This window comes from Salmo trutta, chromosome 25, assembly GCF_901001165.1.
Source record: "Salmo trutta chromosome 25, fSalTru1.1, whole genome shotgun sequence".
In the NCBI taxonomy this organism is placed as follows: domain Eukaryota; kingdom Metazoa; phylum Chordata; class Actinopteri; order Salmoniformes; family Salmonidae; genus Salmo; species Salmo trutta.
In genome coordinates, this window is record NC_042981.1 from 22,501,778 (window position 1) to 22,520,030 (window position 18,253).

General features: G+C 43.6%; 1 protein-coding gene across 7 annotated transcripts in view; it reads right to left on the reverse strand.

Annotated features, from left to right (window-relative positions):
- The window catches only part of LOC115162163 (fermitin family homolog 2), a 79,745-nt gene that overhangs the window by 29,592 nt on the left and 31,900 nt on the right, over positions 1-18,253 (reverse strand). For 4 of the 7 annotated variants that reach the window (XM_029713197.1, XM_029713200.1, XM_029713195.1 and 1 more), the window contains exons 3-4: positions 12,739-12,972; positions 3,838-3,969 (exon numbers count right to left, since the gene is read on the reverse strand). In XM_029713197.1, the coding sequence (XP_029569057.1) occupies positions 3,838-3,969; positions 12,739-12,972 (366 nt within the window). The remainder of the gene's footprint in view (positions 1-3,837; positions 3,970-12,738; positions 12,973-18,253) is intronic. The other 3 variants (XM_029713198.1, XM_029713202.1, XM_029713201.1) reach the window with 1 other exon arrangement.

An 18,253-nucleotide genomic window follows, 5' to 3' on the forward strand; every position in this document is an offset into this window, starting at 1 on the left:
CATTGCCTTTAAATTGTTTAACTTGGGTCAAACATTTTGGGTAGCCTTCCACAATAAGTTGGATTCATTTTGGCCCATTCCTCCTGACAGAGCTGGTGTAACTGAGTTAGGTTTGTAGGCCTCCTTGCTCGCACACAATTTTTTCAGTTCTGCCCACAAAGTATCTATAGGATTGAGGTCAAGGCTTTGTGATGGCCACTCCAATACCTTGACTTTGTTGTCCTTAAGCCATTTTGCCACAACTTTGGAAGACCCATTTGCGACCAAGCTGCAACTTCCTGACGGATGTCTTGAGATATTGGTTCAATATATCCACATCATTTTCTACATACACTTAGGTTGGAGTCATTAAAGCTCATTTTTCAACCACTCCACAAATTTCTTGTTAACAAACTATAGTTTTGGCAAGTCGGTTAGGACATCTGCTTTGTGCATGACAAAAGTCATTTTTCCAACAATTGTTTACAGACAGTGAATTATAAGTGAAATTCCAGTGGGTCAGAAGTTTACATACACTAAGTTGACTGTGCCTCTAAACAGCTTGGAAAATTCCAGAAAATTATGTCATGGCTTTAGAAGCTTCTGATTGGCTAATTGACATCATTTGAGTAAATTGGAGGTGTACCTGTGGATGTATTTCGAGGCCTACCTTCAAACTCAGTGCCTCTTTGCTTGACATCATGGGAAAAATCAAAGGAAAAATCAGCCAAGACATCAGAAAAAAAATTGTAGACCTCTACAAGTCTGGTTCATCCTTGGGAGCAATTTCCAAACGCCTGAAGGTACCACATTCATCTATACAAACAATAGTACACAAGTATTAACACCATGGGTTCACACAGCCGTCATACCGCTCAGGAAGGAGACTCATTCTGTCTCCTAGAGATTAACGTACTTTGTTGCGAAAAGTGCAAATCAATCCCAGAACAGCAGCAAAGGACTTTGTGAAGATGCTGGAGGAAGTTAAACCATTTAAAAGGCAATGCTACCAAATACTAATTGAGTGCATGTAAACTTCTGACCCACTGGGAATGCGATGAAAGAAATAAAAGCTGAAAGAAATAATTCTCTACTATTATTCTGACATTTCACATTCTTAAAATAAAGTGGTGATCCTAACTGACCTAAGATATGGCATTTTTACTAGGATTAACCTCTCTTGGGTAGGGGGCAGTATTTTCAAGGCTGGTTGAAAAACTTACCCAAATTAAACTGCCTACTACTCGGGCCCAGAAACTAGAATATGCATATTATTAGTAGATTTTGATAGAAAACACTGAAGTTTCTAAAACTGTTTGAATGATGTCTGTGAGTATAACAGAACTCATATGGCAGGCAAAAACCTGAGAAAAATTCAACCAGGAAGTTTGACCTCACATGGTTGTAGTCATTTCAAATGATGTTCTAAACAAACTACAGTGGCTGTGATGGCATATTGCACTTCCTAAGGCTTTCACTAGATGTCAACAGTCATTAGAACCTTGTTTCAGGCTTCCACAATGCAATGTGATTGAATAATACCAGGAACAGTAAGTGGTCGGGCTGGGGTCATTGACTTACCTCGTGCGCACTCACATAGGGCTAGCCATTTTTCTTTTTCTTCTGTAATGAATCTGTTATTGTCCGGTTGGAATATTGTTGAAATTCTACGTTAAAAACACCCTAAAGATTGATTGTGAACATGGTTTGACATGTTTCTACAAACGCTGAGGGAACTTTATAACTTTTCATCGACGGTGGATAGATGCATTTTGGAATGGTGATCTGGACGCGCCATCAAAACGGATTTATTTTGATATAAATTATGGACTTTATCAAACAAATGAAAATTGATTGTGGGAGACCTTCCGAGTGCATTCAGCCGAAGATCAGCAAAGGTAAGATAATATTTTTTACATATTTCAGCGTTTTGTGGATGCTGTGGCTGGACGGCTAACTGAATAGCTTGGGGCTCAGTACTCAGAATATTGAACAATGTGCTTTCTCCGTAAAGTTATTTTGAAATCTGACAAAGCATTTGCATAAAGGAATAGTTCATCTATACTTCTTTAATTAATTGTTATATATTTTGTCAACTTTTATGATGAGTATTTCTGTAAATTATGGTGCACATTCACCGGAATTTTAGGGTGAATACATTTTCTGAACGTCACGCGCCAATGTAAAATGGGTTTTGGATATAAATATGAACTTGATGGAACAAAAAAAATGCATGTATTGTCTAACAATGTCCTAGGAGTGTCATCTGATGAAGATCGTCAAAGGTTAGTGCATTCTCTGGTTTTGTGCTTTTGGACGGCTACGCTTGCTTGGAAAATGGCTGTCCTTGCTAGGAAAATGGCTGTGTTGTTTTTTTGCTGTGGTGGTATCCTAACGTTTTGCTTTCGCTGTAAAGCCTTTTTGAAATCGGACAACGTGGTTGGATTCAGGAGAAGTGTATCTTTAAAATGGTGTAAAATAGTCGTATGTTTGAGAATTGAATTGTGGTATTTTACTTGTTTTTGTATTTCGCGCCATGCGATCCCATTGGCTGTTGGCTAGGGGTTCCGCTGGCGGAACGCCTAGACGTAAGAAGAAGTTAAGGAGAAGTGCATCTTTTAAACGGTGTAAAATAGTCGTATGTTTGAGAAATTTGAATTATGAGATTTTGGTCGTTTTGAATTTGCCGCCCTGCTAATTCACTGGCTGTTGGGAGTGTGTCCCATACGGTCACGTCCCACATACCCAAGAGAGGTTAAATGTCAGGAATTGTGAAAAACTGAGTTTAAAATGTATTTGGCTAAGGTGTATGTAAACTTCCGACTTCAACTGTATAATATAAATAAAAGGTGTAACTCAAGGAATTAGGGAAACTCTGCTTCTATTCTAATACTCAGGAAAAAGTCAGACTACTTCACAGGATCACCCATGGAGTCAAATGGCAATGGGAACCAACAAGCATAGAATTGACATAAAACATTGGACAGAGAGCCAAGAGTCAGAGGTTGTTGACTTAATGTCCCTTCACTTTTTCCCCTCACTCTGCCATTTTTCCCCTCTCCTGCCACTCTCACCCCTTCTGTCCCCTTTTCTCACATTCTCACCCCCTCCTTGAGCCTACAGGCTGTGTATGTATGTTTGGGATGGTGGGCCAAGTCGATACAGGGGCAGGGCTGGGACAATGGAGGCCCATTCACACTGCCTTAGCCTGATCAACGCTGGCTAACACTGCATAGATACCACAGCACAGCCCCATGTTCCTCCTCCTTCCTCACATCACTGTAGCAAATTCACTGACAGGGCTAGCAGATGGGAGGATGAGTGGTGGCGTGTAGCTATTGCTCTGCAGCCTGGTTTGGGTTTAAAATGGCAGGGTGACCAACTATGCAAGGAATCCCAACCATTCACTCCCTCCCTGTCAAGGAGTAAGGAACCCAGAGTCTGCAAATCATACCCTTACTCCTCAAACTCAGTCTTATTTAGGCAGATAATACCAACAACAACAGTGTAACCAGAATGTTCCAGATTTACACAGACCTTTCATGGTGGTGTAATGAAAGGATTTTCCTCCAATCAAGGTAAGATCCCTGGTACAGTAGCATCCCTTATATTATTAATGTCTTTCATCAGAACAGCATGTGAGAGCCACAGAGCCAAGCCTGTGTTAAAGACATAGATTAGCCCAGCTGCTAACCGCTAACAGGGATAGTATTTAGACAGTATCCACAGGTTGGACAGCATATGCTAACTGGGTTAGCATCCATAGGCCCTGCCAGTAGGACACTATGGAGTAGAAGGCTGTTGGAGATGGGGTTCAGGGTAGGCATTGTGTGTTTGAGGTAAATTAGTGAAACTTACTACCTGATCCAGGGGTGAGCAGTGGCCCCTCCAGCTCCAGAGCCGCCTCCTCAGCCTCCTCCAGCTTTTTCTTCTTCTTCTTGGGGTCGCGGGGCTTCCGCAGCAGAGACGCCTCTTCTGGATGACGGATGTCTAGAGAGAGAGCGCGAGAGCGAGAAACAGAGACAGAGTCACAAGAAATCCCCAAAACAGTGTCCCGGTGCTTCAAGTCTGACACCTACAGGCTCCTGAACAGCTTATCCCCATGCCATAAGACTGCTAAATAACTAACAACATGACTACACAGACTGAGTTGAGCCCTGTATTTTAATTTTTATGTCTCGATGCACACTAAAAAGGGCACTACACACACACGCACCCTGACACCAACACACTCCATTTGCTCACACCCACACACACACACTCCCAGCCACATACAATCATCATATACGCTGCTGCTACTCTGTTTATCATATATCCTGATGCCTAGTCACCTTACCCCTATACATAGTGCATTCGAAAGGTATTCAGACCCCTTAACTTTTTCCACATTTTGTTACAGAAATACCTTATTTACATACGAAATCAGACCCTTTGCTATGAGACTTGAAATTGAGCTCAGGTACATCCTGTTTCCATTGATAATCCTTGAGATGTTTCTACAACTTGATTCGAGTCCACCTGTGGTAAATTCAGTTGATTGGACATGATTTGGAAAGGAACACCTGTCTATATAAGGTCCCACAGTTGACAGTGCATGTCAGAGCAAAAACCAAGCCAGGAGGTCGAAGGAATTGTTTTTAGTGCTCCGAGACAGGATTGTGTCAAGGCACATATCTGGGGAAGGTACCAAAAAAAGGAAGTCTGCAGCATTGACGGCCCCCAAGAACACAGTGGCGTCCATCATTCTTAAATGGAAGAAGTTTGGAACCACCAAGACTCTTCTTAGAGCTTGCCGCCGGGCCGAACTGAGCATTTGGGGGAGAAGGGCCTTGAACCCTGAGTAAAAAAGGCACATGACAGATTCTCTGGTCTGATGAAACCAAGTTCTAACTCTTTGGCCTGAATGCCAAGCATCACATCGGGAGGAAACCTGGAACCATCCCTACGGTGAAGCATGGTGGTGGAAGCATCATGCTGTGGGGACGTTTTTCAGCAGCAGGGACAGGGAGACTAGTCAGGATTGATGGAAAGATGAACGGAGAAAAGTACAGAGAGATCCTTGATGAAAACCTGCTCCAGAGCTCTCAGAACATCAGAAGTCAAACCTTCACCCCAGTCTAACAGGACAACGATCCTAAGCACACAGCCAAGACAACACAGAAGTGGCTTCGGGACAAGTCTCTGAATGTCCTTGAGTAGCCCAGCCAGAGGCCGGACTTGAACCCGATCGAACATCTTTGGAGAGACCTGAAAATAGTTGAGCAGCGACGCTCCCCATACAACCTGACAGAGCTTGAGAGGATCTGCAGAGAAGAATGGGAGAAACTCCACAAATACAGGTGTGCCAAGCTTGTAGCGTCATACACAAGAAGGCTCAAGGATGTAATCACTGTCAAAAGGTGATATCAGTTTATTTAATTTGCAAAAATAAAAAAATAATACACGTTTTGCTTTATCATTATGGGGTATTGTATGTAGATTTATGAGAGAAGAAAGTACATTTTAGAGTAAGGCTGTAACATTACAAAAGTCAAAGGGTCTGAATACTTTCTCAATGCACTGTATCTACCTGGATCACTCCAGTATCCCTGCCCATTGTAAATATGGTACCGGAATTGACCCTGTATATTGTATGCTTACTTTGTGTTCTTATTTCTATTTCGTTGTTTCAGTATTACATTGTTGATTACTGCAATGTTGTGTTAGAGCTGGCAAGAAAGGCATTTGACTGTACTTGTGCATGTGACATTAAAACGTGCAACACTAACCCAATCCAGAGACCCTGTGGAGAGCATTCAATGAGAGAAAGAATGAAATATGGGGATAGCCAGAAATATAGTGAGATAGAGGGGGATAGAGAAAAGTGGGAGAGCCCAAGAACCAAGGCGGTTGTCAGAGTTCAGCTTAAATCCCCAAAACATAGCCTTGTAACAAGGCTAACCCAACGCAGACCAAGTGATGTGTCACTGTCCTGGTTTACAGATTGCAGGTAGGAGTCTTTCAACTCCAGGCCTCACATGAACCACACCGTTGACTTAAAGAATTAGAATAGGAGGTAGGCAAACCCAGCACAAAGACGACATGAGAAAGACAGAAATAGAAAGAGAGCGAGATGGAGAGCATCAGAGAGCTGTGCACAAGGGGAGGACCCCAACACCCCCCTAACCTTCCCCAAACGAGGGGGGGGGGTGTTTAGTCGACTAACTGTACACGTACATAGAGCTGGCACAATTAACAAATAATTGTGTAACCGACAATTATGGATGAAGACCATCATGAACATAAAATAACAGTTAACAAATTAATAATAAATACTTTTTGGGGGTTTTGTTCCACAAAAACCTGACTGAAGACGGGACAGCCGGGCATTCGTGCGGTTGAGTCCGTTTCCGCGGTAACATGGACTCTTTACAAGGTGATGAAACTTTGTTACTCCTTGCTGAAAGGTTAGTGCTATACGGTATCCTTGGTACATCTCTAAACCCTACCCATTTTAAATTTCAACTTCAAAATGGGGTAACGTCAGAGTTGTGAGGCCCCAATAATCACAGATAGCACGGACCCTCACTGAAACAAACATGTGATAGCAAACACGTATTTGGTTGCCTCGGCAACGTCCCCCTCCCTGCAGCAGTAGCAGCACATGCAGTCAGGAGAGGAGAAAATGTGCATCATAAAAAAGCTAACAATTAAAACAAATAGAAAAAATGCTCTTCAAACAATTATACCGGTGACCGCGGTCATGTCACTGACCAATAACAGTCATTCAAAATTCCATGACCGTCACAGCCCTACACGTACACACACTAAATATGCTGCAGTGTGAAGTGCAGCAGCTCCTCTGATATCACACAATGTCAGTGTTTAGCAGCAGTCACTAAATAATGAGCTGGTTGTACTAACAAACAGCACATGTCATAACACCATAGACTCTAGCCTAGCACTTCTTCACAACATACTGGATGAGAGACTAGCTGAGAGGCAACAGATGGCATAAACAACTACATATCAGATCTTGTGTGTCTGTACATGCGTGTGTATATCAAAAGACTAGCTGAGAAGTAAACAGTCACATTGCAGTTCACAGTTTGAGGGTGCGTGTGTAGGTCTGTGTGTGTGTGTGTGTGTGTGTGTGTGTGTGTGCGCGAGCGCAGATGCAATTAAACTATGCTGGGAGCTCTGTTTAAAGTCTCCTCTGACAGACACAGATACTGCAGACCTGATATAATGACTAAAACAGAGCTGCATACTCCTCCCTCTGTGTTGGCTGAGGAAAACAGGGAACCATCACTCAACATTCATCTCCAGCGTTCAGGACATTTTTGGGACGGCTCTGAGGAGCTGGCTGAATCTGCCAGAATGCATCTGGAAAAGATAGATGTGCACTGTCTAGATTCTAAAAGCACAGCTGGGGTAAATGGCTGTGCTGTCTGTTTTCTATGCTTCTACTCTCATTTAAGAGATGGGTGGTTGTGACTGGAATTTAAATGTCATTTTGTCCTATATTTGCCAGTTTTAAAACTCACTCCCTATTTTCCATTGCTGGGGAAGAACATGTATGTGTAGGATTGAGGGAGAGTGTAGTTTGTTTAGTTTGTGTTACTATAGCAAAAAGCACTAAGGTTTTAAGAACTACCAGATGGTAGCTCACTCTCCCCCTCTCTCTAGCCTTTCCTCCCTCTCTCTTGCATTGCAGCACAAGCCCTGTGCCCTTATACAGCCATTTGAGTGCAGGCGGGCTACCTAGCCTTAGCACTGCTGAGCACAGAGGAGTGAGTCAACAAGTGTGTCAATGGGAGTTGCACCAAAGCTTCAAGTTCTGTTGTTACCCACATAACTGTTTGGTATTGGAAATGGCTGATTGCTACCTTTGACCTCAGCACCTGCAAGAGATGGGTTGAACAAAGAATGGACAGAGCCCTTCTTTTCATCAGTCACATGAAAGGAGGAGAGGAATGCAGGCCCATGATGCAGCCTGCCAATAGTGAGAAGGAGGAGAGGAGAGGGGGAGGCAGAAAAAAGATAGGGTGCAGGACGAAGTGATAATGCCATACCAACCAGAGCTCTGCAGGTGGTGCTGAAGTTGACGTAAGACACTGAACTACGGTCAGTTTTGCATTCTATGCACTAATATGACTTTGGGTAGTTGAGCTGATCCTAGATCTGTGGCTAAGGACAACTTCTACCCAGAGCCAAGCAGAATGGGGTCCCAGAGCAAGGCTGCAAAGCTCGATAAGTGGTTCAAAAACATGACACTCACAAAATAAGAAACATCTTAAATCAAATCCTTTTGACAATATCCAGGGTGACAGCTCAGCAGTAGAGTAGTAAGAATAGATGTCTCATCGCTATGGGAGTGAGACCCACCCCACACAACCATTTACATTTTAGCAGACACTTATCCAGAGCAACATGCCCTTTCTGCATTATGACTAAGGACAGGAGATTTTGTGGATGGACAAACTAACAATACAATGTTAATAGATTAATATTTAAGCTAGTGTGTTAATTGTGGGTAGAAATAAAGCTGAGGTCAAACCACACTTATATTTTAATCAACATCCAGGCCTTGACACTTTGGACAGTGAACCAGACCACAGTGTGATGGTCCACAGATGAACTGGACCACAGTTGACCGCAGTGAACTGTTAATAGAACGCTGGTCAACTACACCAGAGGACAGAGCCTGGGAACTGACCTTACACCTCTCCCTCTTCTATATCTCCATCCATCCCTATCAGTTCCTCGCTCCCTCCCTCTTGTCCTCTATGCAGCTTCCCCATAGGCCCACTTCAGGGCAGGGCCGACCTACAACACAGTGACAGACTCAGGAGCAGTCTCTATAGAACCAGAAACTGAGCAGAGTGGAGAGGCTAAGTGAAGCAGGCCAGCCAGCTCTGAGCAGAGTGGAGAGGCTAAGTGAAGCAGGCCAGCCAGCTCTGAGCAGAGTGGAGAGGCTAAGTGAAGCAGCATGACTGACATAACACTAACTGCTCCTCTAGACCGTCCCATTGGTCAGAACCTGATAGAGACTAAGGCCTACCTCTAACACCTCAGGCTGCCAGGTCAGGCTGCCAGGTCAGGCTGCCAGGTCAGGTCGCCAGGTCAGGTCGCCAGGTCAGGCCAGCTCCCACAGTCAGTTATGTACAAGTCAGATGTGATGGCCAACATTTCCTGGCGGTCTTCCTTGGTGGAATGGAAGAGGCTTCAGCCTGCTGTGCGAGTGCTTGAGGGCCCTATAACAATGACGCTCTCAGTGTGCAACACCTCCACTGTAAACTAAATCAGCATGAGGGAAACAAACACCTTGTTGAAGAGGACAGAATGTAACCATACATTTATACCAGAACCAGGAGTGTCTTTGCTCTTATATCAAGAGGTCACTAGCTATAATAATAGTGCATCAATCCAATTCATCTAACAAACCCCCAGTAGGCTAAAGCAGTCCCCTTCCCTACACCCCTGTGTAGTGCCCATACTGGGCTTCCCTCTGCAGACAGACAGGGTGGTAGCGATGCGCACCAACATTTTTGCTGCGGACTGTGATCTCGCCGTCTCTCCTGTGAGGCAGATGAGACGCACAGCTGTGTCATGGTTGATACCTAGTCTGTCGCCCACTATAGATCAGTTTTACACACCTGGCCCAGGTCTGTCCTCTTGGGCAATATCGGGTAGTAGCACTACTGGTACACAATGCCAGCTTTAAACAAATCAGGAAAAAAACATTTACTAGATTGGCTCAGAGTATGAAGGATAAACATGGTATTTCACCATCCAAATTCGGAAAATGTCTCCCCTTCACTGACTGAGACAAGCCAAATAAACAACATTGTGCAGGATCACAGAGCTGCCAGTGACTCATTGATAGTACTAAGACAGTTAGAAAGCTGGAGCAGAGTGAAGGGGTCATTTTACTATGGTATTCTGATGAGTCTCACTGCCTGCACCATCTAGATGGACTGTCTGTGGGCTTGGCTGACTGGCCTCTAGCCAGCTGCTGTGGACATGGGAGAAAAGCAGCAGTGCTGTAATAATTTGATTGATCCCCCTCTCGAAATGTGTGTGTGATTCACATGGCTAGAGACTCCAGCTCTGTTACGCATCTGGTAAAGCGGGAAAGAGAGAGGAAGGGAGCGGGACAAGAGAGAAAGAGGGGGAATGAGAAGTAGAGAGAGAGCGAAAGAAAGAATGTGTTTGGATGTTAGCAATGTGTGTTCAGATCGTGTATATTGTTTGTGACGGGAAAAAGACAGAGGGAAAGAAAGACAGAACTCCCTTGTGGTGAAGGCCTGAACTTGGTCTGCACCAGGAAACAACTACTGCATTACCGAAGTCAAAAATTAAAAATAAATCCCCTGCCTCCAAATCAATCATTATGAGGAAAGCGAGAGATAGAGAGGGGGAAACAGACAAGAGTGGGAGTCAGTCTGAATCGTCAGTGTCTTGTACAGCTGCAAAGATAATACATCTCTAAACCCGCTCCCTCTCTCTCTCTCCGCCTGTCTGCAGTGTCAGCCAGTTGGAAAGGCCTCCAGTCTTCCCTTCTTGGCCCTGCTTATTCCTCATTTCATTCCCCATGCTGTGCAGCACTCCGTCAGTCACACACACACTCACAGGAAATGATTCAACTGAAAGTTCCCTAGATAATGAAAAATTAAATAGTTCCAGAAGAGGTCACCATAAGAATGATATGATTGAAAACTTCCCAGAGACGCACCGCGTGTACCTCCCCAGCCACCGTAAGTCATGCGCCAAGTCAGCCAAGAGAAATTTGTCCTGAATTTCTCAAAAAGGAAAAACAGATTTATTGTGGCAGAGGTAGACGCATTCCTAATGAGGACTGAACAGCAGAGGGGAGGGTGCTGCTTCTAGCCCTTGTCATTTAGTTATTTAGCCATCTCTGAATAAGAGTCACCCAGTTTATTTATACTCGAACAAATGTTATTTGTCCTTTCTCATTTCAAAGAAAAGGAATTCATAGAAGGCCTCTTTTTGACTCTATAAATAAAAGTTCTAGTTTAGCAAAATAAAAAACAAGGTTCCAGTGCTACCTGGGAGAGCCAACCATAACAGTAAAACAGCCGTATCTCCTGAGCCGTAACTCCTGAGCCGTAACTCCTGAGCCGTAACTCCTGAGCCGTAACTCCTGAGCCGTAACTCCTGAGCCGTAACTCCTGAGCCGTAACTCCTGAGCCGTAACTCCTGAGCCGTAACTCCTGAGCCATATCTCCTGAGCCATATCTCCTGAGCCATATCTCCTGAGCCATAACTCCTGAGCCATAACTCCTGAGCCATAACTCCTGAGCCATAACTCCTGAGCCATAACTCCTGAGCCATAACTCCTGAGCCGTGCCTTCTGAACAAAGGCCAGAAAGTGCCTGATGGAGGTTTCATATAGAAATCCTCACCTGCAGCTGCTGTCTTCATTGAGACAGAGGGCTCTGGTTGGAGCCGACATGGAGGAGTGACCGAGATCCGTGTTACAAGGTCAGGAGGGCATTAGGCTCCGATGTTTGACCTTTAACATTAGCTGACAGGGCCATAGGGCAGAGATATGGATAGAGGAAGGCTGTCTGCTGACCGCCCTGTAGCCGTCAGGGAGCAGAGCCTTGAGGGCTACATCTAGACAGTAGCGTGTGTATGGGAGACAATATCCATCTCTCTGAATGTTTGAGTCAGTCAGGTGCGTTAGACTGATAAACTTTGTTGACTAAACAGGATTCAGACAATTATTCACAGCTGTAGTTCAAGGACAGGTCTAGCAGAGGCAAGGTGCCTCTGCTAGGAGAGGTGACGCAAGCGTTGATTGCTGATAGCTTTTTGTTGTGTTTATCAAACAGAGCCTGAGCTAACGGAAAAAAAAGAGGAGCAGCAGCAGACATGCCTGGCTCAATGGGAGGCGGAAACACTTCCACTAGTTTACCTAAAAATATCAACAGTCAGTATTATGGCAAGGTTAGAAAGAGTACATACTGTACAGCAGGGATCATCAACTAGATTCAGCCACGGGCCGATTTTTCCTTGAGCTGATGGTTGGGGGGGGGGAGGATATAATTACAAATCATTTGTAGACTGCAAGAAGCTCAAACAGTGGCGCAGCGAACTAAGGCGTCACTACAGACCCGGGTTCGATCCCGGCCGTGACCGGGAGACCCATGAGGTGACGCACAATTAACCCAGACGATGCTGGGCCAAGGGGGGTTTGGCTGGCCAGGATGTCCATGTCCCATCGCGCTCTAGTGACTCCTGAACGCTGACACGGTCGCCAGTTGTATGGTGTTTCCTCTGACACATTGCTTGCTTAACCCAGAAGCCATCCGCCCCAGTGTGTCAAGAAGCAGTGCGGCTTGGCAGGTTCGTGTTTCGGAGGACACACGGCTCTCAACCTTCGCCTCTCCCGAGTCCGTACGGGAGTTGCAGCAATCACGAAATTGGGGAGAAAAAGGGGTAAAAAGTATTTATTTTTTATAAAAAGCCCAAACAGATATGTTTGACTAAAACATAATTTCAAACCGTATACGATCACATCTGCCTATTATGCGTGGGAATACTTGAGAACAGATTTTCTTAAATTAAAAATCACTTTCCTAGCATTTTTAAAGTCTTATGTCCAACAATGTAAATGCAAAAAATATATACATTTTTTTTGCTCAGAAAACTTGGGGGGACCGCGGGCTGCCAGTTGGGGAACGCTGCTGTACAGGACCATTGGTAGGATAGGTGCATTATTGAGTGTTGACAAAATGACTGGTGACTTACTGAAAGTCTTGCAGATGTCAGAGACTGCCTTGAAGACGCGGTCGGAGAAGTTGACCTTGACCTTCATGTGTTTCATGTTGGGCAGCTGCAGGCGCAGCAGCTTGTGCTGGGGGGTGAAGAGGAGCCTGGCGTCTGCCTGGATACCATACTTGTCCAGGGTCCAATGGGTCTTCAGCAGCCACGTCTTCTTTTTCTCCCACCATAGGGCATGGTCCGACCAGTCCTTCTTCACATCTGATGGAGGAAAAAAGAGGGTATTAGTTTGTCAGTCACTGACCAGCACAACATTTATTTGTTTGTTGCAGTGACTAAAACAAAATCCTGAGTCGAAACACTTCAGAGCAGCTGATAAGAAACTGGATGACAGTTTCTTAACTATTAAAAGTTGAGGAACACAAATCTGTAATGTGTATGGAATTCACTGACTGGAATGACTTATGTCCTGCCTATGGCCAAAATGCTATATTCATTCTAAACGTATGACACTAACAGGCTTCATTATGACCAAACTAATTGAGACAATGCAAATGAAAGGAGAGCCTTGTATATGTGTCACTCTGACAGGGTGATGTGACAACACCAAATGTGTCCCTCACGGGCAGAGTGTCACGTTTATGACCAGGGGGGTGAGGTTTAGAGGGCTCCTGAGGTATTTAGAGAAATAGGGGGTGGGGTACTTAGTGAGTAGGAGGGGAAGTGTTTGAGGAGAAGGAGAAGAGTGTGAAAGAGGTCTGCTGTTTGAGTGAGGGCATTTCCATCGAAAAGGACCAATGAGCACCATCATGTGAAGTTTATAGCTTTCATTTTGATATGCGCCTAAGAATCTATATTTTGGTGAAATGAAGGCATAGATAAAAATTGAAAAATACATTTTCCCCCATCTTAAAAGCGACTGAGAGACTAGTCAGGATCAAGGAAAAGATGAGCTGAGCAATGTACAGAGAGATCCTTGATGAACACCCCAGTCTGAGGTCCTGAGCAGGTTAAGGTTCAGCTTCATAAGTAAAGGCTTTGATTTCTGGATTAACAGATGAAAAAGGGGTCTTAGAAAACATTACCAGAAAAGGCTTAAAAAGGGTATCAGAAATATATCAAAACACAATGTCTACGTGTAGGCCCCTGCCAACTAATATATTTAGTTTGATAAATGTTTTACCTTCTGTTAGTTTAAGAAATATTGCCTTATATATTTTAGTAACAGAATTAAATCTAATGGTCTCTCCCTCACTGAGGGAGGACAATGAAAGTTCACAAAAGTAACAAGTAAATGGTAGACCTACCAATTAGTCTGATTTTACTGTTATCAAATTTGTTTATGAATTATTAAGTGATTAAAATTTGGAATTCCATTACCAAATCAGTATCAGAATTTCCAAAAAATCTGTAGTGGAATTATTGCAACTGAATTGGCTACAATGGGAAATAATAAGTCACCTCCCTTCCGCTGGCATACTGTTATGTTCAGCTGATAACTGTTTTATTTGGTTTTGTTGAATAGTAGTCAAGCCAAGTGTTAAAACAGTCAGTCTGGACAACCGCTCCCCCCCTTCCTTTCTCACTCTCCAGTTAATGTCACCTCTCCCAGCTCTTACAAACACCTACCCATGAGCCCCCTCTTTTTCCATTTACTGTAACCAGCATGCTTACCCACTGTGCACTGACCGACACCAGAAGTCCATGGATGTTGAAAAGTAGTTGAAATTTGGCCAGTAAACCCTGGCCTTGATGTTAACATCGACAGACGGACTGGACCAAATCTGAACCGATCATAAACGTACAGAATATAGGTCGACCGATTAATCGGCACAGCCAATTAATTAGGGCCGATTTCAAGTTTTCATAACAATTGGAAATCGGTATTTTTGGACGCCGATTTGGCCGTTTTTTTATTTTTTATTTTTATATTTTTTTTAGACCTTTATTTAACTAGGCAAGTCAGTTAAGAACACATTCTTATTTTCAATGACGGCCTAGGAACGGTGGGTTAACTGCCTTGTTCAGGGGCAGAACGACAGATTTTTACCTTGTCAGCTCAGGGATTCAATCTTGCAACCTTACGGTTAACTAGTCCAACGCTCTAACCAACTGCTTTACATTGCACTCCACGAGGTTACGCGAATGCAGTAAGAAGCCAAGGTAAGTTGCTAGCTAGCATTAAACTTATCTTATAAAAAATAATCACTAGTTAAACTAGTAATATCATCAACCATGTGTAGTTATCTAGCCTGTCCTGCGTTGCATATAATCGCTTAGGTACACGTTGCTCCAACCATAAACATCAATGCCTTTCTTAAAATCAATACACAAGTTAATATTTTTAAACCTGCATATTTAGTTAATATTGCCTGCTAACATGAATTTCTTTTAACTAGGGAAAATGTGTCACTTCTCGTGCAAACAGAGTCAGGGTATATGCAGCAGTTTGGGCCGCCTGGCTCATTGCGAACTGTGAAGACTATTTCTTCCTAACAAAGACAGCCGACTTCGCCAAACGAGGGATGATTTAACAAAAGCGCATTTGCGAAAAAAGCACAATCGTTGCACGACAGTACCTAACCATAAACATCAATGCCTTTCTTAAAATCAATACACAGAAGTATATATTTTTTAAACCTGCATATTTAGCTAAAAGAAATCCAGGTAAGCAGGCAAAATTAACCAGGTGAAATTGTGTCATTTTGCGTTCATTGCACGCAGTCAGGGTATATGCAACAGTTTGGGCCGCCTGGCTCGTTGCGAACTAAATTTGCCAGAATTTTACGTAATTATGACATAACACTGAAGGTTGTGCAACGTAACAGGAATAACGTTTTGTTTTCGAGATGATAGGTCATTAATATGGTCGAATCCGGAAACTAAGGCTCGTGTGTGTGTTATTATGTTATAATTAAGTCTATGATTTGATAGAGCAGTTTGAGCGATGGTAGGCAGCAGCAGGCTCGTAAGCATTCATTCAAAATAGCACTTTCGTGCGTTTTGCCAGCAGCCCTTCGCAATGAATTGCGCTGTTTATGACTTCAAGCCTATCAACTCCCAAGATGAGGCTGGTGTAACCGATGTGAAATGGCTAGCTAGTTAGCCGGGTGCGCGCTAATACAGTTTCAAACGTCACTCGCTCTGAGATTTGGAGTAGTTGTTCCCCGTAGTTGTTCCCCTTGCTCTGCATGGGCAACGCTGCTTCGAGGGTGGCTGTTGTCGATGTGTTCCTGGTTCGAGCCCAGGTAGGAGCGAGGAGAGGGACAGAAGCTATACTGTTACACTGGCAATACTAAAGTGCCTATAAGAACATCCAATAGTCAAAGGTATATGAAATACAAATCGTATAGAGAGAAATAGTCCTATAACTCCTATAATAATTACAACCTAAATCTTCTTACCTGGGAATATTGAAGACTCATGTTAAAAGGAACCACCAACTTTCATATGTTCCCATGTTCTGAGCAAGGCACTTAAACGTTAGCTTTTTTACATGGCACATATTGCACTTTTACTTTCTTCTCCAACACTTTGTTTTTGCATTATTTAAACCAAATTGAATATGTTTCATTATTTATTTGAGGCTAAATTGATTTTATTGATGTATTAAGTTAAAATAAGTGTTCATTCAGTATTGTTGTAATTGTCATTATTACAAATAAATATATATTTTTTTAAATAATAATAAAAAAAAAAATTATAAATTTTAACAAATAAAATAAAACAAATCGGCCGATTAATCGCTGTCGGCTTTTTGTGGTCCTCCAATAAAATCGTACAGGTATCGGCGTTGAAAAATCATAAATCGGTCGACCTCTAATTCAGACCCTTTCACTTTTTCCACATTTTGTTACATTACAGCCTTATTATAAAATGTCCCCCCCCTCAATCTACACACAGTACCCCATAAAAAAACAGAAATATCCCATTTACACAAGTATTTAGACCCTTTACTCAGTACTTTGTTGAAGCGCCTTTGGCATCGATTACAGCCTCAAGTCTTCTTGGGTATGACGCTACAAGCTTGGCACACCCGTATTTGTAGAGTTTCTCCCATTTTTTTTCTGCAGATCCTCTCAAGCCCTGTCAGGTTGGATGGGGAATGTTGCTAAACAGCTATTTTCAGGTCTCTCCAGAGATGTTCGATTGGGTTCAAGTCCGGGCCACTCAAGGACATTGAGAATTGTCCTGAAGCCACTCCTACATTGTCTTGGCTGTGCGCTTAGGGTCGTTGTCCTGTTGAAAGGTGAACCTTCGCCCGAGTCTGAGGTCCTGAGAGCTCTGGAGCAGGTTTTCATCAAGGATCTCTGTACTTTTCTCCATTCATCCCTCAATCATGTCTAGTCTACCTGTCGCTTCCGCTGAAAAACATCCCCACAGCGTGATGCTGCCACCACCATGCTTCCCCGTAGGGATGGTATTGGCCAGGTGATGAGCGTGACACTTGGCTATCAGGCCAAAGAGTTCAATCTTGGTTTAATCAGAGCAGAGAATCTTGTTTCTCATGGTCTAAGTCCTTTAGGTGTCTTTTGGCAAACTCCAAGCGGAATGTCATTTGCCTTTTACGGAGGAGTGACTTCCGTCTGGCCACTACCATAAAGGCCTGATTGGTGGTGGAGTGCTGCCGAGATGGGCCTTCTGGAAGGTTCTCCCATTGCCACAGAGAAACTCTGAAGCTTTGTCAGTGACCACCGGGTTCTTGGTCACCTCGCTGACCAAGGCCCTTCTCCCCCGATTACTCAGTTTGGCCGGGCGGCCAGCTCTAGGAAGAGTCTTCTTCCATTTAAGAATGATGGAGGCCATTATGTTATTGGGGACCTTCAATGCTGCAGAAGCGGTTTGGTACCCTTCTCCAGATCTGTGCCTCAACGCAATCCTGTCTCGGAGCTCTACGGACAATTATTTCGACCTCATGGCTTGGGTTTTGTGCTGACATTATATAGACTGGTGTGTGCCTTTCCAAATCATGTCCAATCAATTGAATTTACCACAGGTGGATTCCAATCAAGTTGTAGAAACATCAAGGATGATCAATGGAAACAGGATGCACCTGAGCTCAATTGAGTCTCATAGCAAAGGGTCTGAATACTTATGTAAATAAGGTATTGTTTTTTGATTTTGAATACATTTGCAAAAACCTGTTTTTCGCTTTGTCAATGTGAGGTACTGTGTATAGATTGAGGAAAACAATTCAATCCATTTAAGAATGAGGCTAACGTAATAAAATGTGAAGGGGTCTGAATGCACTGTACATCTGTAGTTATACAAGAGCACATTCAGCAAGAACCCACTTCAGCCCTCTCCTCAATGCTGCCCTGCTCTGACCTCTTCTGCCTGTCAATCATTGGCCGGCTGCCATGGCAACCCCAGACCAGCTAGTGCAGTGCTTAGTCACACAGTGGCATACTGTGCTGTGTTGACAACCTTAATCCCTCTCAAGGTGAGTGACATGGGTAAATTTACAGTGTGCACTGAACCAAACTACTGGCTGAGGAAATGGATGTTAGCAGACCAAACCAATCCAGTCTGGGGAGGCAGA